Source organism: Cricetulus griseus (genome assembly GCF_003668045.3).
Source record: "Cricetulus griseus strain 17A/GY chromosome 1 unlocalized genomic scaffold, alternate assembly CriGri-PICRH-1.0 chr1_1, whole genome shotgun sequence".
Taxonomy (NCBI): Eukaryota; Metazoa; Chordata; class Mammalia; order Rodentia; family Cricetidae; genus Cricetulus; species Cricetulus griseus.
Window position 1 is genome coordinate 245795475 of NW_023276807.1, and position 27685 is coordinate 245823159.

Consider the following 27685-nt stretch of genomic DNA (forward strand, 5'->3'; position numbering starts at 1 on the left):
CTATGTGAAATTTCAAAACCATTTTTACTATATATGTAAATATTAGACAACTGATGTGAAGTTATACTTTTAAATCCAGTTTGAAAAGTAAAATGCAATAAAAGATTCAAATAATTCTAATTCTATGGCCATTTGGTAAGAAGGTGGAATGTAGTGACCAACATACCAAAACATCATCCCTTCTCTTTATCTTCTAAACTTCTCATGGGTTGGAAATAGTTCTTTGTACATAATTAGAACTTATCAGTTTTAGACATAATCTTAAGAGAACATAGCATATAAACTCAAAAAAACTAAAAGATAATGTATAAATGACTTTTAAACAATTAAATTATGTTTGCAATAAGAAAACACCCCAGAGTCATGAATTTGTGGTAGAGCAAGTAATTTAGCATGCTGAATATACCTCAAACTGAAATTCTACGATACAAGGGTAATTATTTTCTCTACATACAAAAAGGACTGTGTATAAAATGTGAATTTGCTAGTTAAAATATAGATGGCCAATTAAATGAGAACTTCAGATAAACAATAGGTGATTTTAGTTATATGTGTATCTTATAAGGAACATCACAATATTGCAATAACTAAACAAATATTTCCCTGTCAATCTAAAATTCAAATTTAACTGGCATTGCTGTTTGTGTTATTTTTAATCATAGGATCAATTACAAATGCAAAGTAATATAAATTGATAGGATATTCCACAGAAAGATCTCATATATATCTTGTGATATAATGATTAACCTTGATTTGGGAAGCACCTCCCTTTATCTCACTCAACTGAAATAGTTGAAGGACCAGTTTTCCTCAGCAGTTTTCCTTCCATGTTCAGCATATTCACTGATGGGCATATATGGTCCCTGAGAAAGTTACTTGAGTCCTCTGGTGCCTTATGGTTTTTATCTGGCAATGCTGATAAAATCTTATTGCAATATGGACATCTGTGTTTACCAGTGATCGGTTTTTTATCTGTTTCAGTCACTAGCAAATTCATGTCCAAATAACAGAAGAATAGTTGAAATGTTATAGAAAAATAGTGCAGTTTCTTCCAATGTTTAAAGTTGTTTCAAATCTTTTCATCATCGAATTCATAAATCCTTGTTATAAATGCATGCAAATACAGATGAAATAAAATATATGGTTTATTCTATAAAAATTTTAGTGATTCCTTTCCCTGTATTCTTGTGATATATGCTTATGTTAAGCTTAAGGGATATAAAATTTACCTTCTTATTAGCTACTTTGATCCGGATGCTGTTTTCTTTTTTAATAGATAGTGAATTATAACTGTCTTTTACTTTCGGTACACTCTAGTTATTTTAAACGAGAATATGAACAACATTTTCACTCCCTAGAATATTACACAATGCTCTTGAATGTTCTTACTCTCTAGGCCTTTTAAATCAATCACAAGAGGAAACGATACACCACACAGCCCAGCAAGTATGCTGAAATTACCCTGACTTCACACTAGGAGGCGCATTTCCTCTACAGATCTCTCTTTGAGACTAAAACATGACATTTTGACCTATAGAGTCTTACACGAAAAATATTAATGGCTTTTTCGTTCAAAATTATCAATATTCAAACAACTTTGTTCTGTTGTAATAAAATAATTCCGCAAATTAACAAATTTAAAACTTCATAGAAAGGGGATCGTTCCTATTATCTTACCAGCAATATTTTAACTACATTAACTCATAGATTATTGTGCCTCTTTTAAAAAGAAATATTAATAAGGCAGAATATGAAGTGGAGAATTAACATCATGGTAACTTCTTTAAACTCAGAAAGGGACAATAAGTGTTTCCTTTTTAGCATGCTAAATAATAAGTATTTTAATTTATATTTTCATTAATCTTTAATAAATTGTGATTGCATTAGAATGCCCTTCAGAAACAGTGAATATTTAAAAACGAGGATTTAAAGACAAAGTTCAAAATGGTTCCAGATCCATTATCTCATTAAAAAACAAAGTTTCTTTTTATAGCCTACAGGATTTGCTTTATGTTCATTCTCACATAAAAATGCCACAGATTCATAAAAGCCACCTCATGGTTTTCAAAGATGAATTTAGATTATGAAGTAGTATACTATACTGTTAACTTGCATAGGACTACAGTGTTGGTTTTAATGTTTGTCACCTCAATCTAATATGGCATCTAACACACACTTGATGTGCTATGAATATTGCAGAATGAATAAAATCATAAACAACTGAATGAATTTTAGAAGATAGAATAAAAGATGCTAATATATATCAAAATAACTTAATCCTATATAAATTGTGACAGAGTGGCCATCGAAGATACCCAACAGCTAGAGTTCATGACATTTTATGATCACCTGTCTTTAAATGTTGCTGAACTTGAAACTTGCTTCTAAGCAGGAGACTAAAACGGGGTTTATACAGTACGGTGTAAAAATGTTGAACAAACACTGAGTCCCAAAAATGCCTTCCATAATAAATAACAACTCATAAGTTCTTCTAGGTAAATTCAGAGGTGAATGAAGGGCAAAGATTTTACAAGTTAAAAGTAAATTTTCCACTTTGCACATGATTATGCAAGAAAAATTTAAAAAATGAAGACAAAACAGATACCAAAAATAACAATTTGTGATTCACCATGGGACAAAAGTAAGACTGAGCTCCAAATCAGAAGTAACAGTCTAGTCCTGATATGATCATATGATTGGTTTTGACAACCTTTATAGTAGGAAAGTTATTTCTTTAACATACTTATATTTTGACAAATGACCTTATCTTTTGTGATCGTGTTACTAATCCAGTTCTCAAGGAAATCTGATTTGCTACTATTTGGAAATGAGAAAAGATGATTTCCTGGAGTAAGAAGAAAAATGATTTAGTATGCTAAAACCTGAACACATGTACCTTATTTGTGGATCAGTTGGCCAAGTATGCTTGAGGAGCTGTCTTGCTAGGTACATGAAGACAACACCTTACCAATTATTCTTGGCTAAGCTTAACTTCAGTATTCTACCAAACAATAATCAATAGTAATCAATAATAAATTATTTTATTTATGAATTCAGAAGGAAGTTTTGAAAGAATTTATCAAACTTAAATCTCTTTAATGAAACAATGATCAATTTGTTTTCTGGTGCTACCAATCTGCACATAATTGTGCCTTCACCATTTAAAACAGACTGAAAGGCACAAAGTATTATATCACATATACAACATTTGACTATGCTGTTGTAAAGAAAACAATATTTTTATTAAATTAAAATGACAGAGAAAGAAAAGAATTTCATATATTTAATTATATTTCTCCATTACTTCCCATCTAAATTTTTAAATGTTGTGTTTTAGAAAAAAATAAAGCATGAAGCAAACTGACATAGTTCAACAACATTAACAAAAATAGGTATCTCACACTCCACAAATTATAAAAGTTTCATTGGTTAATTTAGGTCCAATGTGAGATATGTGCTTAATAGTGATAGCGGGTTTTTATGAGGATTGCTAAAATTATAAATAACATGTACTTTTGCCATGTATTTTTATAATGTTTTATTGAAAATATTAACTCTTTAAATAAAACTGTAATTAAAATATCACTTTAACAAAATCACAGTGAATTTCAAATTCCAGTCAAAATCCAGTACAGGGGATGAGAAGAAGGCTTAGTAGGTAAAGAACTTGCTATGCATGAAGTGAAATGATGCTGCACACATCTGTAAAACCAATACTCCTGGCATAGGCACATCAAATAACACGAGGGTTTTCCGTCACATAAGGTAAAAAATGAAAACAACACCAGGTTATCATCTGATTTTCACATGCTGGTTATAACATATGCATGCTCACATACATCAGTGCTCTTAACTACACAGGTATACACACACACACACACACACACACACACACACACACACACACACACACATTTCATTTCTGAAAAAGAAAGCAAAATACTGATCACTGTGGCAGCTTTCTAGGGTCACAACTACTTCTGGGACTGATATTAAAATTAAGTAAGTGTAGTGTGTTGTGAGAGGTCCAACTGTGCACCGGTAGCGCTGACCAAGCCCATCTGGTCAGCTGACATGGTTAGCACCACAGGTGCATAATGGTGCTTCTGATATTTGGTTTGGGGTCCGGGATAGACTTGCTCTCTCTTGGTTCCAGTCAGGTCAAGGAGAGCAACTGGGCGTTGATCCTCAGAGTTGGAGCTTATGGGTTTCTGGTTTATTATGTAAGTAGTGACTTCTCCCCAAATAAAATTAACCTGTATTATCCTAGTCCAATGAATCTTAATCTGTTCATCCACAAGTATGTGTGTCTTGCTTTTCTTGGAAGAATTGTTTCATGACAATCAACAAAAAATGTGAATTTCTTTAGTAGTATTCAAAAATACATTATAAATAATAAATCCCTTTTTATTATCACATTTATTACCACCCATGTAATAATTTCAAAGCATGCCACAAAAATATTTAGGAATAAGCACAAACACAGTATTACACATGTCTTGTGGAAACAGTAATTTTTTAAGTAGTATAAATTTTCTATTTAAAGATCTATCATCAACTCTGCTCTTCACACACATATATACTAGTGTACATTCATTGCTTCAATAAGAATGATACAAAATATGGAAGGGTGAAACAGCACTATACAGCTTTCCAAACCTGGGAGTGAGAAAGAAGAAGCTTATGTAGCATTTTAAAACAGAAAACAACAATAAGATTACCTTCTGTATGCTACTGATGTGCAAGAATTAAAGGGGTATAAAAGAAAAAAGGAAAAAAATAAGAAAAGAAGGAAGTTAGGGTTAGAATAAGTGGAAAAGGAAGGAATGAGCAGGAAATGGAGCGAAAGAAAATCAGCTGTGGGAATCCCTAATTCAGTATATTAAAAATAGTCAATTGAAATGGTTGACAAGAAAATCAGCCTGCTGATACAATTGTGGCATGGGTAGGAATATTATCAGAACAAACAACCACTTCATGATTGTTTTTAAAACCCTCTATCCTAAACTCATACCTGGAACTGCTACCTAAGCCAAAATTCTGGGAGCAAATTGATGCTATATTTTCAGTTAAGTAATCACAATATTAAAAAGTTTCCTAACTTATTATCTTCATACACATAAATGAGTACACTTCTAAATGCCCAAGAGAGAGGATTATTTTGCAGTGGATGGTGATTAATACAAAAAATACAATATATAGAGAAGAGCAGACTGAGAAAGCTCAATTCAAAACGGAACATACATTTCATCCCTTCTCCCTTCTCCTTCAGTGCTCAGGGACCATTGAGAAAAAATGAAGGATAGATTGTAAAACCTCAGATAGTAGATATTTACAATGAATTGGGTGGCAGGACACAGAAGGTCATTGCACACAGAATCTCACATCTGTGACTACATGCATAAGATATGGAAAAGATAAAATCAAAGTGTCAATGTGGGTGGGGCAAGGGACCTTGAAGTACCACCATAGGCTGAGGCACTATTGGAAATTAATAGTACCTGGGAGATGGAAAATTTGTTTCTTCAGGGATTAGACTTCCCAAGAGACCATTAATACTCTAGAAGATGGTCCTACATCCAACATTGTAGAAGCAGCACTAAATACACATTGTGGGATAAAGAAAATAAAATAAAAAAGACATAAAATTTGGAGGGACAGTCAAGAAGGATATGGAAGCAGTTGAAAGAAACAGATTATATATATATGGAAATTGGCAAAGAAAAGACAATAACAGAGTGGAAATAAATGACAGAAAGAAGAGTGGAAACATTCTGTATGATGTGAACTAGGCAAGATTCAAAGAAACAAGAAGTTTCCTTCATAGTTGATTCCATGCATGGCACATGAAGGCAGTATATTCCTGAGTGATGGGCCTTCCCAACATCTGGCTATAGAATTCAAATACAACTTCTCAAAAGCACCTTTATTATCAAAGCTCCTGTAATCCAGAGTCATCAAGAAACAGCAATATCACTTGAGAAACATCTGCCAGACTCAATCTTTCTCTTTCTCTTTCTCTGCCTGCAACCTGGGGATTGGGTGTGTGCATCTATCTTCTGCCCCAGAGCCATTTCTACTTGACCTACACCCATGTTACCTGCTGTGATGTTCACACTCTAACCATCTGGAATTGTGAGCAAGCTGCCAAACATCTTGGCCATGGTGTTTAGCCACATAAATAGAACAGTAGCGAAGACAGATATCTGTGACAAAGAGTTATATCACATTGAAGAACATGAGATAGATGAAAGGTGCTTACCACAAGACTCCAGGAAAGCAAAGTACAAAGATGTCAGATCCATGCTCCCTATATACTCTTCAAGAGTATGTCTTCAGTTATCTCAAATTATCTTACTGTACCAAGTTTCTAAGTCTATGATCTCCTTATAATACAAACAAGCCTTTAACATGATGGCTTTTGAGGTATGTTTTAGATCCTTATAATAGAACAGGTAAGAATCTTTAGTTTCTAATCTTACAAAAATGAAGAATGAGCCCTACTATATACAAATGATTAATGGTTTAGAAAGAAATCAGAGAAGCTTTACCCTTTACAATTGCCACAAACAAAATAAAATACCTTGGGTTAATGCTAACCAAACAAGTGAAAGACCTGTATCGCAAGAACTTTGAGGCTTTAAAGAAAGAAATTAAAGAAGATACCAGAATATAGAAGGATCTTCCATGCTCTTTGATAGGTAGGATCAACATAGTAAAAATGGCAATCTCAGCAAAAGCAATCTACAGATTCAATGCAATTCCCATCAAAATCCCAGTACAATTTTTCACAGATCTTGAAAGAACAATTCTCAAATTTATATGGAAAAACAAATGACCCAGTATAGCCCAAACAACTCTGTACAATAAAGGAATGTCCAGAGGCATCACCATCCCTGACTTCAAGCTCTATTATAGAGCTATAGTCCTGAAAACAGCTTGGTATTGGCACAAAAATAGATAGGTAGACCAATGGAATCAAAGTGAAAACCCTGATATTAACCCACACACCTACAGACATCTGATTTTTGAAAAAGGAACAAAAATTATATAATGGAAAAAAGAAAGCCTCTTCAACAAATGATGCTGGCATAACTGGATGCTGGCATGTAGAATACTGAATATAGTCCATATCTATCACCATGAACAAAACTTAAGTCCAAATGAATAAAAGACTTGAACATAAATCCAGCCTCACTGAATCTCTTAGAAGAGAAAGTAGGTGGTACCCTCGAAGGAATTGGTACAGGAGACAGCTTCCTGAACATCACACTGGTAGCAAAGACACTGAGATCGACAATTGATAAATGGTGCCTCCAGAAACTGAGAAGCTTCTGTAAGGCAAAGGACACAGTCAACAAGACAAAACGGCAGCCCACAGAATGGGAAAAGATATTCACCAACCCCACATCTGACAGAAGGCTGATTTCAAAAATATACAAAGAACTCAAGAAGCTAGTCACCAAAACACCAACTATTCCAATTAAATAGTGGGGTACAGAACTAAATAGAAAATTCTCAATGGAGGAATCTAAAATAGCTGAAAGACATATAAGAAAGTGCTCAACATTCTTATCCATCAGGGAAATGCAAATCAACTCTCAGATACCATCATACTCATATCAGAATGACTAAAATCAAAAAACACCAATGGCAGTTTATGCTGGAGAGGATTGGAGAAAGAAGAAAACTCCTCCACTGCTGGTGGGAGTGCCAACTCCTACATCCACTTAGAAATCAGTATGGCAGGTCCTCAGGAAAATGGGAATCAGTCTACCACAAAATCCAGCAATTCCAATCTTAGGCATATACCCAAAAGATGCACACATTCATACAATAAGGACATCTGTTCAACCATGTTCATAAGAGCACTATTTGTAATAGCCAGAACCTGGAAGCAACCTAGATGCTAGATGCCCCTCAATTGAAGAATAGATGGAAAAAATGTGATGTATTTACACAATGGCGTACTACTCTGCGGGGGGGGGGGGAGACAAAAATAACGGAATCGTGAAAGTGTCAGGAAAATGGATGGAACTGCAAGAAACCATCCTGAGTGAGGTAACCCAGTCACAAACCGACAAAAATGATATGTACTAACTTATATATGGATTTTAGGCATAAAGAAAAAGATTACCAGCCTACATCCACACCTCCAGAGAATCTAGGCAACACGGAGGACCCTAAGAGAGACATACATTGTCCCTTGGAGAAGGGGAAAGGACAAGATCTCCTGAGCTAATTGGGAGCATGGAGGAGGGGAAAGGGAGCTAGAAGAAAGAGAAGGTAGAAGAGGAGGGGACGTGAGGACATCAGAGAGCAGGAAGATTTAGTAAGGGGAAGAAAAGAGGAGAACAAGAAAAGAGATACCATAATACATGGAGCCATTATAGGTTTAAAGAGAATTCTGGCACTAGGGAAATGTCCAGAGATCTGCAAGTTTGACCCCAACTAACAATCTAAGGAATAGTCTGGAGGCTACCTTAAATACTCTTCTCTGATAAAGAAATTGATGAATACCTTACATGCCATCCTAGAGCTGTTAAGTAGGATTGAAATGTATACTTCTTCCATCCATTCTCACTTGGCAGCTGGCCCATTTCACATGTATCATACTAAAAGTCATTGTGTGAGTAGCATGCCATGACATATAAAGATCTAGCCAAGGGCAATTTAGCTTTCTCCTACTTTAAAAGCTTGATGCCCCCTTTTTCTCTTTCTCCTTTCTCTCATATATGAAACCTCAAATATGGGTTCTTATGGGTGGACTTAGAACATATAGAAAAAGTGAGAAAAATGCCTGGCAAGGTAAAAGACAACTTGTCAATTTCCTTGGCTAAATCAATTCATCAAAGATCAGTAGCATGAAAGTTTCTTATATATCATTTTGCTTCTCTGAACTTACAATCTTGGTGACCTGAAGAAATGACAGATGAATGAGATAGGGTCTGTTGTAATTATTTTAAGTAATTCAGACTCTCTTGACAAATAAATAATTGTAAATAAATTAAAATAAATAAATATTAAGAATGGTTATTTATAGCAAAAACCTGTAGAGCATTCATGCTATTTAGCATAAACCATATTTTGATTAAAATCTATATTTAAGGGAACATTTAAAATTAAATTAACTTGGCTACCCATGCTTGTAGAAAAGACAAGGGAGAGTTTTGGGTCCTCAGACTGATAGCTGGGAAACCAACATGGGACTGATTCACACCTCCTGAATGTGGGTGTCAGTGAGGAGACTTGGGAAATCTACGGGGCCTCTTGTAGTGGATCAGTACTTATCCCTAGCATAAGAATGGAGTCTAGGAGCCCATCCCAGATGAAGGGATACTCCCTGAGCCTAGACACAGGGGAACGGCTTAGGCCCTATTCTTAAGAATATGACAGACATTGAAGACCCCCTACGGAAGGTGTCACTCTCCCTGGGGAGCAGAAATAGAATGGAATAGGTAGGGTGTTAGTGGGTGGCAGGGGAGGAGGGGAGGGAGAGGGAACTGGTATTGACATGTAAAACAATCTTTCTAATGCAAATAAAAAAAGAAAGAAAAGGCAGCTATCAGCTATATGCAAAATATTCCTACATAGTAGAGATGAAATTGATATCTTACTGTATATATTTTTGTACTAATCGACTTCTTATTTCACCCTGTGACCACAGACACATAATTCTATGACAAAGAAAATATAAAATTACTATCATCTTGTTTAGTAGTTAATATAGTCTAAAAGCTGACTTTCCCTTCTAGATGAATATTTTTACATTTCTAATTCAATTAGTTAAGTAGAAAATTACCCACATGTTCATCAATTTCTAAAACCCAGTGATTAAACTCACTGCCCTCTGTCATCCTATGTGTGATTCTAAAGGATTTCATTATTGTAGTAAAAAAGAAATTGTTGAAAACTCTTAGGCATGTCTAATTCCTTCACCTGGAATTTCATACCCTACTCCTGCTTTAAAGATATTTGTACAGAATACATTGGTTCTTTAGTAGATAGCATTCCACAGGAATCAATTATATATATGTTTTTATTACTTCTCATTAAGAGAACTGCTACAGTTGTGTGTGCCCAACATATTTAAAGTGTTTCTCTCTGTGTTAATTTTGACTCATATTAAAAGACTAGAACATCCAAACACTTGCAGACAAGGTGATCAAAACTTATTGCAGAAAGTTTTAGCTTAGTGCTAATTAAAGAGGCAATTGTAGATTACAAGAATGGTTTACTAGTAGTTGTTATAAGCTCTACCTACCCCTATCAACTCCATGCAATTCCTGGGAAATGTGGTTCAATGGAACAACCTAAAGTCATCAGATCATAGAATGAGGATGCCAAGAAATCCACGGAGAATAAATGATTATCTAGCTCTATCAAAGTTAATCTGATGAAATGTTTTGAGTTTATCTTCTCTAGATATTTTAAGTCAAAAAATTGGACTTACTACCAAACACACTTGAAATTTACAGCATTCTCTTTGCTTAGATTACACTAGATTTCATGGGACAAAGGGAAGCTTCAGCAGAAAGACGTGATGTAACTGCACACATTAACAGTTGCTAGTGAAAAAAAGAGCCTCATCAGAGACCTGCATAGGCAGTAGCATGGCTTAGGTGGGACTGACAGAGAGAAGGAAGAACTTACACAGATCTCTCTGCCTAGACAGAGAGGCAACTCAAAATTGTGGAAGTAAGTTAACATGAAAGCTGGATTACCAAAAGGGAACTTGTTAAGAAAGCCTGTCTGAGCTTGTGACCTCCTCTAGATAGTGCTACATCACAGAAATGCCAGAGGCACAGTAATGTCTGAAGCAGAAGGGGCTAAATAGCCAGAGATTCATGGAAAAGTTGCTTTAACTCCATTTCCTTCTCTAGCTAACAAATGTGAAGCAGTTTCAAGAGCAGGAGAGATTTTCTGTCTTGACTTTGTGTGCTGTTTCTTCTTCATTGTCGTTCCTTTTCTGGTTTATATGTACTCTTATTATGATTACTCAGTATTTCGCTTCATTAAAAAAAAAATGGAGAACCAGACCAAGACTTCTCTAATATTGCTGCCTAGGAACCTAGGGCTCACCTATGGTGAGCATTCCCATTATCATGAAAAAAAGTAAACAAAACAGAAATCATTTTCATTGCTCTGAAAGGGGCATTGTAATTTTAATTTTTGTTACCAGGGCACTGAAGGTGTTTTGCTTGTTTATTTGTGTGTTTGTTTTCCAATATGGTTCATGAAACAATGCAGTCTTAGCCTGTGATTTCCTTTGCAGGCAAAGGAAGAACTCCCTCTACAGGGATTCCTTGGGATTGACAATGATTTCTAAAATCACGTGTAGCTTCTTGGATGATGTGGGATGTAGACCAAATACATTTCTATCAAACTATTCATAACAAACCAAATTATCCAAAACTCAAAGCATAAATGAAAATTCATGAAAGAAGTATCTTTTTTCTTCAGATGGATCTTAAACCACATTCAATCCTTCTTTATTTGGATTTTTGGTAAGAGTTCTTTAGTAGATAGCATTCCACAGGAATCAATTACATATATGTTTTTATTACTTCTCATTAAGAATTTCCAAATTAACTCTATTACATCAATTTTAACTACTTATATTGTAAGCTATTTGTCACCAGAGTATATTCCAACAAATACTTTCTTTCTAATATATTTTCACATGTTAAAATCTCCTCAATGGCTCATAAAATAAAAGAGTATATGATTTAGAGGTCACCATATCAAGTACACCACATTTCATCTAATTCAATGCATCTAGCAATAAAAACTGCAAGTACAACCAACTTTCCCTTGCTTGAAGAGCACAGTAACCACTTAAACAAGTTCCTACACACAACTCAACCACAACAACTCCAAGCTATGAAGAACAGAAGAGGACTCACCAGAGTTGGGGTCCGAGTTGCCATCTGCTTCAGTCCTCTTGTCCGGAGAGGCCTGGTCATAGAATTCGTCCTGTGGCTGAACCAGAGGAAGAGGGTGTGAGATCAGGGTTCCACTACCCACCGGCTCGTGGTCTCCCAGACCACTGTCACTGCAGCTTTCCTGGGAGCCGTCCGGGAGGTGAAAGGTAACACGGCGCTGAGACTACAAAGAAGATCACAGGACATGCAGTTAACACTGGCTTCTCCCTGGCAGAATGTTCATGCTCTGTAGTACACATATTCAAACAGTGCAACAAATGACACAGTATAAAAACCAAGTATGCAATGCTAGGGACAAAGTAAAGAGCCCGTGTTCATCACTTGCATTTACTAGATAATATCCAACTGGCAAATTACCAATACAATGTTTGTCTTTAATAATTTAAGGGCATAAAATAAATGTAAAGTCTTGGATAAACGGAAGAAAAACAAAGGACCACATTTATGAGAAAACTTTCTGAAATTTCCCCGGAAATATACCGACTCATTTGCTTCATGCAACTGAATAAATAATTCATTATTTCAACATCTCAATGTTTTTGGGTTTTTTTTTTTTTTTGATTTTTTACTTCTGGAAACGTTCAGGGCAGTATTCCAGTCAGTGCACTTCCTTTGCCCTTGCTATTTCATAGGCTGACTTTTGAATTTGCACTTAAAGTTATGAAGTATATGACTACAAATAACAATGTAGCATTAAAAACAAAATCGTTTATATTTTATTAAAGCTAGTCCAGGAGCCGTTAATTAAAATCGCTGATACAAAATTGACGGACATTTAAATAAATGGCATTATTCAAAACTTGAAAAATAAAATGGAGAGGAAGAGGTTAGTGAGTCATTTTCCTCACTGTCTCAGGCATTACTACTATCCTTCTTTAAAAGATATTTCTATAGAAATGTACTTAGAAAAATGCTTTGGCATCTATTGGACTGTATCAATCTAAGAAAGGAACAAAGTTGTGTTCAGTGTCTTCAGTGAAAGTCAGTGTTTTAGTACAACAAAAGACTGCATCCTAGCAAAGACAAGAGATCAGTTTTGTCTGATGTATTTTATGAAATATAAGAATATGTGCAGCTATGTGGGGGTGAAAAATTTAAGCTGTAGGGAATTACATATGTTAATAAATGAGTATTATTGTTCTAAACGAAATTTCTATTTTTTCACAGCCAGTATTATACTACACATGACTATTTTTACTGAGAATAAATGGCATTAATAATACATAGAAATAAACAAAATTTAAATATGTCATGCATAAAACTACCATCTCCTAACATCTTATATTCATTTATTCAATAGATAATTTACAGGATATATATGTAAAGAAACAGGAATTCTGCTAGAAGCAAAATGCTGGAGGCAGGTGCAAGGCAACTCTATAAAATGCTTTTATAGACTGACAATAGAACACAGCCTATTTTCTATGAGTCACTGGTTCAAATCTAGCTAAAAGTCATCCTGGAGAAAATCTGATACCACTTTATGGCTGTTCAATGGCCTATGTGAAATGAGTTGATAGTTCAGTACATTTTTAATGAACTGACACCAACATCACATAAACTATAATCATAAAAAGTACTAATTGTGTCTGATGTAGCACATTTTCTCTTTACACACTACTCTTGGGTGAGCATTGTTCCCCTTCCAAAGGTCCTAGGTAAGTGCTATAGAAAGCAAGATAGAAATAGATAGAAACATCCGACATGTATCTGAACTTCTAAAACACAGGATATGCTACAGAATATATCGTTGTGTTTCCTCTCAGTTGAGGTTTAACTGTCAAGGAAACAGTATTTGTCAGTTCATATTTCCATATGTTCAAAATCCCCTATGATCTTTTCATGTTGAAGTGAATATTAAGGGCATTGAGCCCATAGACCATTCCACATGATTGTCAACAGTAGCTCTTAAGGTGCTTGCCCAAGAAAAAAGATCGCTGGGGTCAACTCTGATTGACTCTCTCTTACTTATTTGTAAACTGATTTAAAAAATGAGCTAAAAACAAGACAAAGCTAAAGAAACAAATCATTTGGTCATCTGACTATCCAAATGCTTCACACACATTAAGGAGTCTATATTTAATAAGGTCACATTGTGACATTTCTCTTTTGAAAGAAAATCATTATGTTGCTTTAATTATACTATTTTCCCTAATGAAATGTTCCTCAAAATATATATCCCACAATATGGATATTTGTATATTTATTAATTGAACATCTAGTATATGTTGGGAATATAATTACACAGAAAACAAATACAATATTTTCTTCTAAAACTATTACATTACACTGATATTTTAATTTTTAAAATTTTACATTATAATTATTATTTGTAATTAGTACATATGAAATGAAAAATGCAAATTAATTTGAATTTTCAATGAAATAATATATATTATAATGAGGACATTTTTTGAAATAATCAATATTTCTTAACTAATATAACCCAAAGATGCATAAAACTTATCATCAGAATTGTGCAATATTTTTCAGTCTATGGAGGGGTAGAATGTAGATGTACATGCACTAAATATTGGTAAGTGGATACAATAGGTTGAAGACAACTGATCAAACATATCCATTGCTAATTTGCTGCCAGGATAATCCTTTTAAGAATGAACCATCAAGACAGATGCCAGGAGACGATCCGAATACATTTCAATACAAGGAAAAGAAGTTGTGTTTGTTGCTAAATATTTGGCATTAAGTGTTGACTGTGCTGAAGTAGAGCCTGTGACCATGGATCCTTTGACTCTGAGTTAGACTTTATGCTCTGGCTCAGTGAGATGTTCTTTATCTCTGGTGAGAAAAGATGAGAAAATATTGCCTGTCCAATAGGTGCTCTGTAAGGTCAGAATTAATCAAAGCAAAAGCTCCCCTTTAATATAATTCAAGTTGTATATGCATGCTGTACAAGAAGAAGTTGAAATTGCTTATCCTCACAGATACATTTTTAAAAAATATATGGTTCTGTCAACAGTTAGCTAGTTTTCACAGGTTTTATTTCATTCCCGAAAATTAAGCAATGCAGTTTTCACTTAAAATAAAACTATGTGACACCCAGAATTGAGCTTTTGTCACAGAGGTTATTGCTTCAGATCCTGCTGCTTAAGTAAAGCTTCCTCTAAAGTGAAACTCCACAGCTGAAAACAAGCGACAAACAACCGTGTAGACTTCGCACTTCTCTGCAGAACATATTTTGAGAGGGTTTCATAGACTTGATTCTAGTGCAACATATTATACCCACTTGAATATTTAACACTAGAAAGATATAAATCAAACTGATAAATCTTCAGAGATGGTTCAGCAAATACTTTTAAGAGAAGTACTACAGTTTATGATCTCAAATGTGCCCAATATCAAGAATAATGAGTTATTTGAAGAGATAGAATTCAAAAGTATTCCTCTTTGTGATGATAAAGAAGAAGCTTTTAAATATAAAATTCTCTTATAATAGTTCATTTAATTTACAACTGATAAGTTGAACTAACTTTCTCTGTTGGAAGTATTATCATAAAACATGCACACATATGAAAAATGTAGGCCTGTTCTTAATCTGAAAATACTTAAAAGATTTAATATACATTTCCCTTCCATTATGTTTTTTCTTAATGAAATAAGATAAAGTGATTATCTTAAGTGCCAGGAAACTATAGTGAAATTTGCATTATATAATTTAATTCAAAAAGATTTTTCCCACTCTTAATTTATTCACTGAGCAATTAATTAGTAAGTACCTACTATCTACTAGAAAATATTCTCATTGCTAAGGATGGTATGGTGAAAAAATAAACTGAACCTCACAGGTTCCTATCACATTATAAAAGACCAATTTCTTTAATCTTCTCTCTTATCAGCACTTAGAATGCATTGCTCCGTGAGCTGTACACCTTTGTTTTTTAGAATGGAATTCCATTATAATTCTTGCAAACTATGCAAAATTGAGCAAAATCATTCCATGAATAGGAATCTTTCAGTGTATTTTTTTTTTCAGAATCAGCTTGCTCTTTAATGAGAACAATGAGGGGTCTATTCGTAAACAATAACCCAGGCAGGGAGAGAATGGAGGGGAATATTTTCTGATTATGTTGTGCCCAAATAATATGTATTTGGTTTCCAGATGTGGATTTACATCTATTGAGAATTGAGGACAACAATAATGAATATGGGCTAGAAGAGTAACACAGGGAGTTAGGGAAGGCTAGGTTGAACAACTTTGAAACCAGGAGTCAAAGAGAAGATGACAACATCAAAGACCTGTGAACACTATCAGAAGAATGTAGACACTGAATATACTAGGAACTTTTGAACTTACAATAGGAAATTACTGAGTCCACCTAAGTGAACTTGCATCTATTCAGTCAATGTAAATGCGACAGACCATCAGGTCATTCTTGAGTCTAGCAGCAGATTCTGCATCATGCTGGCCACATGGAGACACAGCAATGAGAAATGTGGAGACACCATATGGTGTCACAAACTCTTTTCTTTGTTAAGTATTCAGACTTTTCAGTATTTGACAAAAATGGAAATAGTTTGTATTTGGTAAAAGTATGTAACAAATTCAGTAACTAAAGATGAATGTAGATGATTCTGCAAATTAAAAACAAATTTTTGATATCTAAATTTACCCAGCTTGATAATAGATAAAATAAGAATGAATGTGATTACTAGTCACTTCAAGTTGTATTGATAGAGAATATGAGGTACTTACCTACATTGTATTTGCTGTCCTCTTAACCCATTAGCTACTTTCAGCTATGCACCATTTCATTTGGAGATAAAACTGTCAAACTTACTCCACAAATAGATGTTTCCTTTTTAAACTTTTAAAATACAAGTTAAATACTCGTACTAACCTAAAGCTGATGTGTTTAAAATGTAAATGCATTACTGTAAAATGAGTTACTTAAATAAAGAACATATGTATTTTATGGACCTTTAAATATTTTAGATATTTTTTTAGTTTGTTTCTGATAGAAGCCTTAATGTAAATGGCATATAGCAGCATTTTTACTGTACATTAAATTTTATTTCCATTAGATTTTAGTCTAATGAGAGAAATTTATGTAAAGTTTCTCCTCAAAAAATATTTCATATATTTGAAAAACCAAAGAAATCATATTATTTGAATTGTTTGGGTGTATAGGTTCGAAGTTTGAATTTAAATATTTGAAACAAATACAAAACAATAAAATGTTTCTTTTACATAGTTTTCCCTTGGGGGATGCTATTGGATAGAAAAAGTTAAACTGATTTCACCTCTGGGTTGGGGTACTTGCTCCCTCAGGATCAAGGCAAAGAGAAAGGATTAAATGTCACATTGTATGCTATGCTGTTTCTTATATTCTTTAGTTCTTGCTATCTAAAATGCCCTTAACCTATTTCTCACAGTTAAATGCTGCCCAATAAGAATGCAGTATTTTATCAGAGCATTCAAAATATAAAACGACTGCATTAAACCAGAGCAGCTGTTCCTGAATCTACAAGCAGAATTTCTGCATCTATAAATTATATGTACAGAAATGTGGAAAAACAACTCAGCAAGAGTCCTTTCCAATTTCATTTTCTAGTATAAACAAACCCATGTGACAAAGTAGGCTATCCTCATCATATTTACAAAATCAGCACACAAGATAATTACACCAATTTAATTAGAAATTATACTAAATTAGAACTGTTATTAAAGTAAATGTATATAAGTCACTAGCAGAAGTGTGGAGTTAAGGACTTGGGAGAGATTCTTTCTTTGGGTAAGGTTATATTACTAAAATATATAGGTCTGAGCTGTCAATACTAAAAACAGAATTTGAGTCTGACTATTGTCTAGTATTTAAGAGCTCATCTCAGCTAAGCACTGTGGAATAAACCAGAAATAATAGGATTTTTGAAGAATTTATTTTTTAAATAATTATCAGTGGAAAGCAAAATTGTAACTCCATTGTAGAGCACATATCTAAAAACAAAGTAACTTTTACAACATAGCTCCAACCTACATTTTAAGTCATGTCAGACTATGGAAGTAACACAGAGGAATTTAAACAACCACATATAAAATACACACATAAGTTTTATTCTTCCTTCTGTGTTCATAATAGTCTCATGATCATAATTATATACTAAGAATAAAAACTATAAATTCAATATATTTGAAGACATTCCATATAAGGGAAAGAAGTATAAAGAGAGGCACAGAAGATACAATCCCTGTTTAAAGCCTCAAAAAGTACCATTAGCTCACATTAATGTTGTCTAGAAAGTCTCACAAATGATTATTTCTGTATTATATGTGGAATCCAGTTAAATATGTTATCCAGTTGAAAATCATTTCAATTTGATTTGTTTAAATATTTCATATTTTTGTAGTAGAAAGAGCATCAAGACTCCCTTAGAATCATTGAAGACATGGAAGTTTCTTTGTAGTATCTCTATCTAATGTAATGCGCATCGGTCACTGTCAGAAATTAGATGACAAGTAACCCTAAGCTACTGCCCATGACCTATTTGGAAAAAGGAAAATTGCAATGTGAAATCTTGAAGTAGCATTGCTGACTAGCCAGCCTCTGATGCAAAGAAGTAAGAATTGATTTAGCTGAATAACTAATCATTTAGGCCAGTATCAAAGAGAAGGACCAATGAACTTAATCCTGCTCATCACACTAGTGTATGTAGAGTGTTTAATTCTCATGGAAATAAAAGATAGTCAGGCATAATAAAGAACATATAACTAAGATCCAAATATAAAAAACATGCACAGATAGAATCATAATCATGAGAGTGTTGCTATTAAGCAAATATTGAATGTTTTTCCAGGAACCTCCAGGCATGCTTTCATTGTGCAAGCTCACAGAAAAAAAAAAAAAAGTGTTCCTGTAGATACAGAATGTCATCTAATCCTGGATACATTAATAAGTGATAAAAACCGATAGATGAATAATGGTGGATGAATGATGTTAGGATAGATTAATTTAGATAGGTAAGTAGATGATAGGTGGGTTATGTGAGAGATAGAGAGATATAGACAGGCAATGAATCAACACTACATGCTATATATCAGCATTAATAAGGGACTAAGATACATGTCACTTGATATTTTTGTTTTTTGGATTTTCAAGAAGGGTTTGTCTGTATAACAGCCCTGGCTATCCTAAAATCCACTCTGTAGACCAGGGTGGCCTCAAATTCACAGAGATCCTCCTGCCTCTGCCTCCTCAGTGCTGGGAATAAAGGTGTGTCCACCACTGCCTAGCTGAATCTTTAAAACAGTACTATGCAAAAATCGTATATTTGGAAAGACAAGCATTTCTGACTTCTTGCATTTATTGATGATATTAATAAAATATTGCTCAAATACTAGTACTTTTATGAACCTGTATAGTTCATATCAGATTTATAGATTTTAATTTAAATCCGGAATATAACATTTTCCAAAATTGTCTTGGTGCATACCTTTGTGCTTGTAAATAAATATATGGCGTGCTACAAATGTTACATTCAAACACTAATAAAGACAGACATATTGCATGCCTTGCTGGGTCTGTGAACATGTTTTCCCATTCTTAAAATCTAAAAGTTTAAAAATGCATCTTATTATTACTTATCAGATAATTAATTATGATTGGTGAAATAAAGTGTGAAACCCACTATTGAGAAGAAAATATAAGTTATATAAGTGCATTCTGACGCTATAGGCTACATTAAAATTGTCTTTGACTGGAAATAAAGATGACTAAGATTTTATATCTCTTTCCTCTTGGGTTCAATAGTCTTTGTTCTGAACAGTCTCACCAGCTGGACTTTGTTTCAAATAAAAATAGATTCCCACTCCTCTTACAGACAGTCACTGTGACATTGAGCCTGATATTTGAAACAATAATCACTGCTACGTCTCGGTGATAATCGTTTCCTGCCCTGTGACTTTTTAATCTTCCCTTGGAAAGCATGTTCCATTGGAAAGCATTCACCAATCTCAGTTATCTGTGGGCTCGGGATAATTTGTTTCCCTGAACATAAATATAGGGTTCAAATATGTGTTGAGATCTTCTGCATGTAAAACCTTCTTTAAATTTTAGTTGAGTCTGCATGATAATGAGCAATACTCAGGAAAATAAACACAGCTATATATTCTACAGCTTATCCATATAACCAAGCTAAGTGTAGCTCTCAGTCTCATTTAAAAAGTGCCAATGCATAGCATATGAACACCATTCCTTAAGTGACAACCGTGCACAGTACAGAGATCTACAAATAACCTGAAGCCTGATTCCAGCAAATACAGTATATCTACAGTACTAATCTTGCACTTAAGGCTCAGGGAACCTCCTGGAAGAGGGGACTGAATGATTAGGCTGTCTAAACAAAACTCAAACATAGAAATGGGAAAGGAGAGAAATATCACAAGTGTACCACAACTACACAAAAAGGTAAAACAACTAATGACTACTTAGAGAGGGAAAATTAACATCTCTCAGGGGTAATTCTGCTACTTGGTTGTTAAATACAAAGTGGTAAGTCATGAAACCATATAATACTCATACAACAAAGATAGATGCAGTAGGTTATATTTGTTTTTTGAGCATCCATATAATAAATACGATTATAAAAAGGCCGTGCCAGGCAGTGGTAGCACATGCCTCTAATCCCAGTACTCTGGAGGCAACCACAGGTGGATCTTAGTGAGTTTGTGATCAGCCTTGTCTACAGAGTGAGTGCCAGAATGGTCTCCAAAACTAAACAGAAAAACCTTATCTGAAAAAATCAAAGAAAAAATGAGAACACCAAATTGAAATCAAGTGAAAGGGGTTCATGGGAGGGTTTGAGAGAAGAAAGGGAAGGAGGAAGTGATACAATTTTAGTTTAATTAGAATATCTTTAAAATGTAGTTCTGGTAAATAGAGAGAATGCTCACAAGGAATATACACTAACATGGACACAATACAGAAGGTTAAGATACAAATCCTTCATCAATGCTCTTGAAGACAATATAGTAAAATTCACTTGAATCTGAGATCCAACAATTATGTAAAAAATGCCCTCTGTATTTTTCTAGGTTTGATTGCGAACTATATATACTTCAGAACAAATAATGTAAAGAAATATTTCTGTGTCAAAGTAAAACTTATACTACACTATAATTTAGCCTATGCATAAGAATTGATGAAAAAATAATTCAGGCTATCACTTAAAGTTAATACCTCCTGAATTTTATATTTGCGGTCTTCGTGTGTGTGTGTGTGTGTGTGTGTGTGTGTGTGTGTGTGTGTGTGTGTGTGTGTGTGTTATCTATAATGATATGTAAGTTAGACGCTTAGATCATCTTTTCAGTCAAATTATTGTAGTCAACATTTGTATATGTTACTTAAAGACCGAGACATTGCGAAGTGTGTTTACTGGAACAATAAGGGCAGAACTACTATGTTGGTAAACATGTTCTTTCCAGTCAGCACTAAGGAGAATACTCACATCTTGTACTTTAACCCTAAAGCTATACTATAAAAAATAAAAACTATTTTAAGAAACAAGGCTAGTGAAGTCATAGATCTTGTAGGAAATTTCAGCTGTTGTTCTGTGAAATGATCATATGTACATCAGGTTTCCGTTTACGTAATTTTACTTACTTCCATACATTAATAGTGTTGGCAGCTTTGGCTGGAGAGAATTTCATTTTGCAATGTTCCATGATAATTAAGACTTATCATTACTCAGAATGTTGAGAAAAATTGACCATTCAATGGCCAAACATTCAATGGAACAAACAAATCACAGAACAAAAGACATAAAGAATGGAAGCACCAGAAAATGGGTAGTGTAATCAGGAGATCCCATTGCTTTCTGAGTATTCCTAGTGGGTGAGTTAGTGAGAAGGAAACATTTTCATTCATAATGTAGCATTGATAAGCTGCCCATGCTCCTATAATAACGTCTTGCCCATGTTTAATTATACACTCTAAGTGGCAGTTATTAAACGGATTGGAGAATAAAGGTATGCATTTGTGTCTGAGTGTGTGTGTACGTGTGTGTGCATGCACTAGCTAGATTTATATCAACTTGACACAAACTACAGGCATCTGAGAGGAAGAAGCCCATAGAACATTTTCTTTATTAGGAATGTATGGTGGAGGAGGCAGCTGATTTGGGGTGGTACCAAACCTGGGGCAGTGGTCTTGGATTCTTTAGGAAAGCAAACTAGTAAGACATGTGGAGCAAGCCAGTAAGCAGCATCCCTCAAAGCCTCTGCATCAGCTCCTGCCTACAGGTTCCTGCCTTGGATTTCTTCAGTGATAAACCACAATGTGGAAACTACAATGTGGAAGTGTAAGCCTAATAAACCATCCCTCCCCTACTTGCTTTTCTGCCATAGTGTTTTTTCATAGCAGTGGTAATCCTAAGAATGAATATGAGTGTATATATATATATATATATATATATATATATATATATATGATTTATTTTAGTTTAAGCTTTAATATTAATAAAACTGCAAGAACATTGGTTCATGGGCTTATGTTAGTTATGGTACAAAATGTTCAGGAAAAGAATGTAAGAGGGAATTCTCTAGAGTGTATACATATTTTTGCTAATAAAAATCTTTTCTAATCCAAAGTAAATTGAAAAATTACCAAGGAAGGGGATTATAGATATTTGTAATAAGAAGGAATGGTATTTCAATCTAGTTTTAAATAATTTAGAAGATAATAGTCCTGCTGTGAGTGTGTTCTATCTTATTTGTATTAAACAGAATTTATGTGTCTGTTTATATGTTTATACTAAACTAATTCAGTATTATTTTCATGTATTTATTTAATTATTCTGTTTTAAATTAAGCAAAATTCTATACATAACTATTTGTATTAAAATTTTGTGAATATGTATTCACAAACCTGTTGTAATATTTGATCTTATTTTCTTCTTATTTTCCTAATTAAAATATTACAAACCCTAAAAGTACTCCTTAAGGAAATCTTTACCTTCTGTTTGGGCTAAAATCAATTGTGTGCTTTTATAGACATCTTTCAAACAATTAGCTGCATGAAGATGGAATGCCATGCTCTACATAACAGAAAATAATTCTGATCTAGCCCATGGCCTAGTCTGACAGACAGAAGAAGATAGATGATGGCACTTTGGGAATTAAAGAATCACCTTTCCTGGAATAGATCATAGAGCTTAATGGCTGTAGAAGGTATCTTATCTCAGCCTTCCTAGACTGATAAAGCACACCGAGCATACAACACAGACATCTTGTTTTATCGCTAACTTTCATAGATATGGAAATCTATGATACTTGCATCAGACCTGCAGTTTGGGTGATAACCAAACAAACAAGTCAGTGAATCAGTAATAGTTCCTAAGAGGCTGTGATAGAAAAATGGTACTTTTTGTGCAAGGATATGATCTTCTAGTCCCACTCCTGCATATATATATATATATATATATATATATATATATATATATATATATATATTTCCTCCTAAAGGTCTCAGGGTTACATTCTTAAAAGAGACTAGATACTGCTTCGAAGGATGTATATTTATAACTGAATATTTAAATGTAGTTTAATAAGTTGTATTCTTTCCTTTTGTTTGTTTGTTTTATTTGTTATTTATTTTTTTTTGAGATAGGGTTTCTCTGTGTAACAGCCCTGGCTGTCCTGAAACTCACTCTGTAGAACAGGCTGGCCTCGAACTCACAGAAATTTGCCTGCCTCTACCTTCCTAAGTGCTGGGATTAAAGGTGTGCGCCACTACCACCCAGCTGTACCCTTATTTATCAATTTCTACATAAAATTATAATTTAATATTTATTTAAATTGCATTACTTAGTTTCCAGTTATATCCAGGATATTTACATATGAGAAAAATAACTTGTTTTATTTTTTTCTAAATGGATATCACTGAAACTATAGCATCAAAGTATTTGTAAAATCTGAATTAGGATGAGTTATGATGTAAAGTCATATGTCACATGATAATAGGGGTTTATTGTGAGAATTTGTTGTTAGGCAATCTTAGCCTCATTCAATCCTGTAACATGTTCTTTATAAATCAAAGTCGTGGAACCTAAAATACTCATGGACTATGTGGTACAGTCTCCTGCTCTCAGGATATAAACTTGTACAGCATGTTTCTCTACTAAATACTGTAGGCATCTGTAGGACAATAGTATTAGTTTATCTAAACATAGAAAACCTACATTAAAATTCTATGGAAAACAACACCATAGTCATAGGACACTTTCTATGAGTAGAGATTGGAGTTGGCTTTGAATGAGATAAAACTAAATGAATAAGACTGCCTGGTTATGACTGTACACTGCTATCAACTGTAAACACTGAACATTTTATCTATGTCAAGTCTATCTCTTTCTTTAACAAAAATGTGCCTAAGCCCTAACTATGATCAGGTTCAATAATATCACTGTCTTCTACCTCTACATCTTATTCACCTTGGAAGACTTTCAGTGCCAGCTGCATCCATGGAGTCGTCATCTCTTGGGACAGACAGCAAAGCCATAATCTGAGATCCCAGCTGTGTGGCCTGTCTGAGCCTCTCCCTTCACAGGCACAGATAACAGAAATCAAAGGCTGACCCAGGACTCTAACCCCGTGCACTCTATAACATCTTTAAAAGAATGCTACTTTTAAGTGTGTAAGAAAATCTACTTAATGGTTTCTCTCCTTTGTCAATGACATTTTAAAGAGTCCTGATGCCTATTAGTATCAGTCTTATGGAACCATGGAACACTTTTCAAAGCTGAGCTCTTTGTCTTCAAACCTTTTATGGAGCTTGTAAGCATCTAAAATGTTTGCTTTCAATTCTTGTAAATCACCTATGATACATAGGTATTCTTTATCATCTATTGCCTGCTCCAATCAGCTTTACACTTTTTATGTGAGAGGAAATTTGGGATTTTATTATACTCATACAGTTAAGTGATAGCCAAAGCATCATCTTGCAGTGCATATGTTTATTTCTTGTATGGCCAAGAAGAGAGGATTTGCAATAAGTCAAAAGCTTTTCTAGAGCTCTTTATTCGGTTACTCAACAAAAACATTAACCTTTCTTTCAGAGAATCTACTTGATACTCAAGAGACCTTCTTCATCACATATAACAGTCATTCCACTCATAACACTTTACTCTAGGAAGTTAAGTGGAATGGAACAAGTAATTATACATATAGGTGGAGATATGAAGGAGAAACTCAAGGTATATTAAAAGTTAACATTTGATATAGAAATATCTAAGCTGAATAAGAAACTAATCAAATAAAAAAATGGACACTAGTGTATGACTATTGTACTCATACAGTTGGGGTGTTACAGTCAATAGTGTCAATGGCTTATAATTCTTTGCAAAACTATATTAAACAATAACTTAAGATCAGCATTATACATGCTTTTTATACATTCCTTCATATGACATAAACCCTTTAACTCCAATAAAGGTAGCATTTAAGACTGTGTACAGCATTTTTAATTTATCAACTCTAACAAACGTAAATAACCAAATATGTAGTGACTTTACATATGATGGTTAATAATTCTAGGTTCTTAATAATAACATTTGGATACACTCACTGTTGTTCTCAGCCTTCTTAATGTTGCAACCCCTTAATGAATTCCTCTTGTTTTAGTGACTCAAACAATAAAACTATCTTTTTGCTACTTCACAACAGTAATTTTGCTACTTTTATGAATCATAATATAAATTTGATATTCAGTATATCTTATATATGACCCCTATGAAAGGGGTATTCAATCCAAAATGGGTTTTGTCACACAGAACTGCTATTCTTAGTAAAGTTGATCATTTGAGTTTATTTTATTTGAATTATTATCAAATCATACATGAAGAAAAATAGGGCCAATTTTAGCTAGGAATAAAAAAATAAGTCACTCAAAGACAGAGATGGTTTATAAGCATGACTATGTGATGATATTCAAAATGTGAGTTAAATAAAAACATGCAACAATTTGCAAATCAATGACACATCATCATGACAGTATCAAAATGAAACTATTGATGGTCTTACCTTTTTGAAAAACATAAACCAAATATGGTAACTCAATTAAAACTACTGAAAATGGTTTTGATTTGACATATGAATAAATAAAACACAAGCAGATACCCTTGACTTTTAATTTTTGAGTTCGCATTTAAACAAAAATAAATTGGACTCTGAGTATATACTACCCATCTCAATTATTTTAATTATTTCCATTGCAAAGGCCATCCAAAATGTTGCATTGATGCATAGAATGTGTCTTCTCTGGAGATTATAAGGGACCTCCAATGATGACAATTGTATAGTAAAGGAAAATTCAGAATTATAGAGTGAAATTGAACAGTTAAAAAGTTACAGAAGATGGGTTTCACTCTTGAACATGGATGAAATAAAGTAGGTTAAAAATATGCAGAATGTGAACTAAATTTTGTTTATTCTCATAAGGAAAAAATCTTTTATTTATTATTTAAATTTTGTTCAGTTTTTGAGACTTTCATGCAGTGTGCTTTCATCTTATCAGCTCCTCCTTAACTCCTCCCAGATCTACCTTCCTTCCTTATCCAACCAACTATGTCTTATTATATTATATTATATTTTCCAATTCCAATCAAGTCTAGGAAGCTACCTATTGAGTCTTGGATGTGTGGTCTTCAACTGGATCATGGTTTATGTACCAGGGTGTGTTTCTTCCAGCAGTTATCAGTTGTTATTTGCTCCTCAGCTAGGGGTGGGACTTCACATGATGGGATGCAATTTTAATATTTAAGGACCATTTTCGGCAATGAGATGGTTTTAGAATATTATTTGCCATGCATGCCTCTTAATATACTTTCTCTTAATAGAATATTAATTCCTTAAAATATTTGGGTAAAGAGATTATAAAACTTAATGTGTAGAAGCTTAAGACACAAATCATTCATTGTGAATATGTATTTATGACAAGCTTTAGAGAAAACACAATTGAGGAATAATACAACAATTGTAAAATTTGTTATTATAATGGTTATCTCTTATCTAAATCTTTTATATAGATACACAATTTGCTGCAATAATAATTTATAGCTATATTTTGACAGAGCAGGGATGATGGCTTCTGCTAGAATCAAAAAACATTCTCAAATGTATTTACTCCTAATTGCATTTAATTTCATATTACAATGATTAATCAAAATGAATGTCTTCATTTTCTGCTGCTTTAACTGCAAGAAATGATCTCTTCTGTTTTTATCCTATTATAAGGATCGTTACAAAAATGGGAAACAATTAACACCGGGTTTAATGCCTGAGTGCTATAGAGCTGAAGTAATTGCACTCAAGGTCTGCTAACTTTTTAATCAGGCATTTGGTTGCAAGCTGCTCGCAATTGATTCTGAGAGAACTAACACTGTCTGAGGAAGAAAGCAGGTGTGCCAAAAAAGCAAGCATGTTGGCAAAACAAGTGAAAGATTTCTAGAGGGGAAAGAAAAGAGGAAAACAGTAAAAATCAACGCAAAGTGCTTATCCGCAGGCCATTTCCTCAGCTGGGCCTGGTACTGAATAAAGCCAGTTGTGCATACACTCACAATGGCAGCAGCCCCACTCACCTACTGCTTTCACCTAGCACTACTGAAGCTTAGCAGTGAGGACTCTGTCCATCCCAATGTTAGTGAATTGAGTTAATTAACGGTGAAGACTTCAAATTTCCATATTCAGTAGAGTTAAAACACAATCAGAGGAGTCTGAAATTACATGCTAA

General features: G+C 33.9%; 1 protein-coding gene across 4 annotated transcripts in view; it reads right to left on the minus strand.

Moving 5' to 3' along the window:
* The window catches only part of Pcdh9 (protocadherin 9), an 838624-nt gene that overhangs the window by 285733 nt on the left and 525206 nt on the right, over positions 1–27685 (minus strand). For 2 of the 4 annotated variants that reach the window (XM_035453407.1, XM_035453406.1), the window contains one exon: positions 11907–11982. In XM_035453407.1, coding sequence (XP_035309298.1) covers positions 11907–11982 — 76 coding nt within the window. Of the gene's footprint in view, positions 1–11906; positions 12109–27685 lie in introns of all 4 variants that reach the window. The other 2 variants (XM_035453405.1, XM_035453404.1) reach the window with 1 other exon arrangement.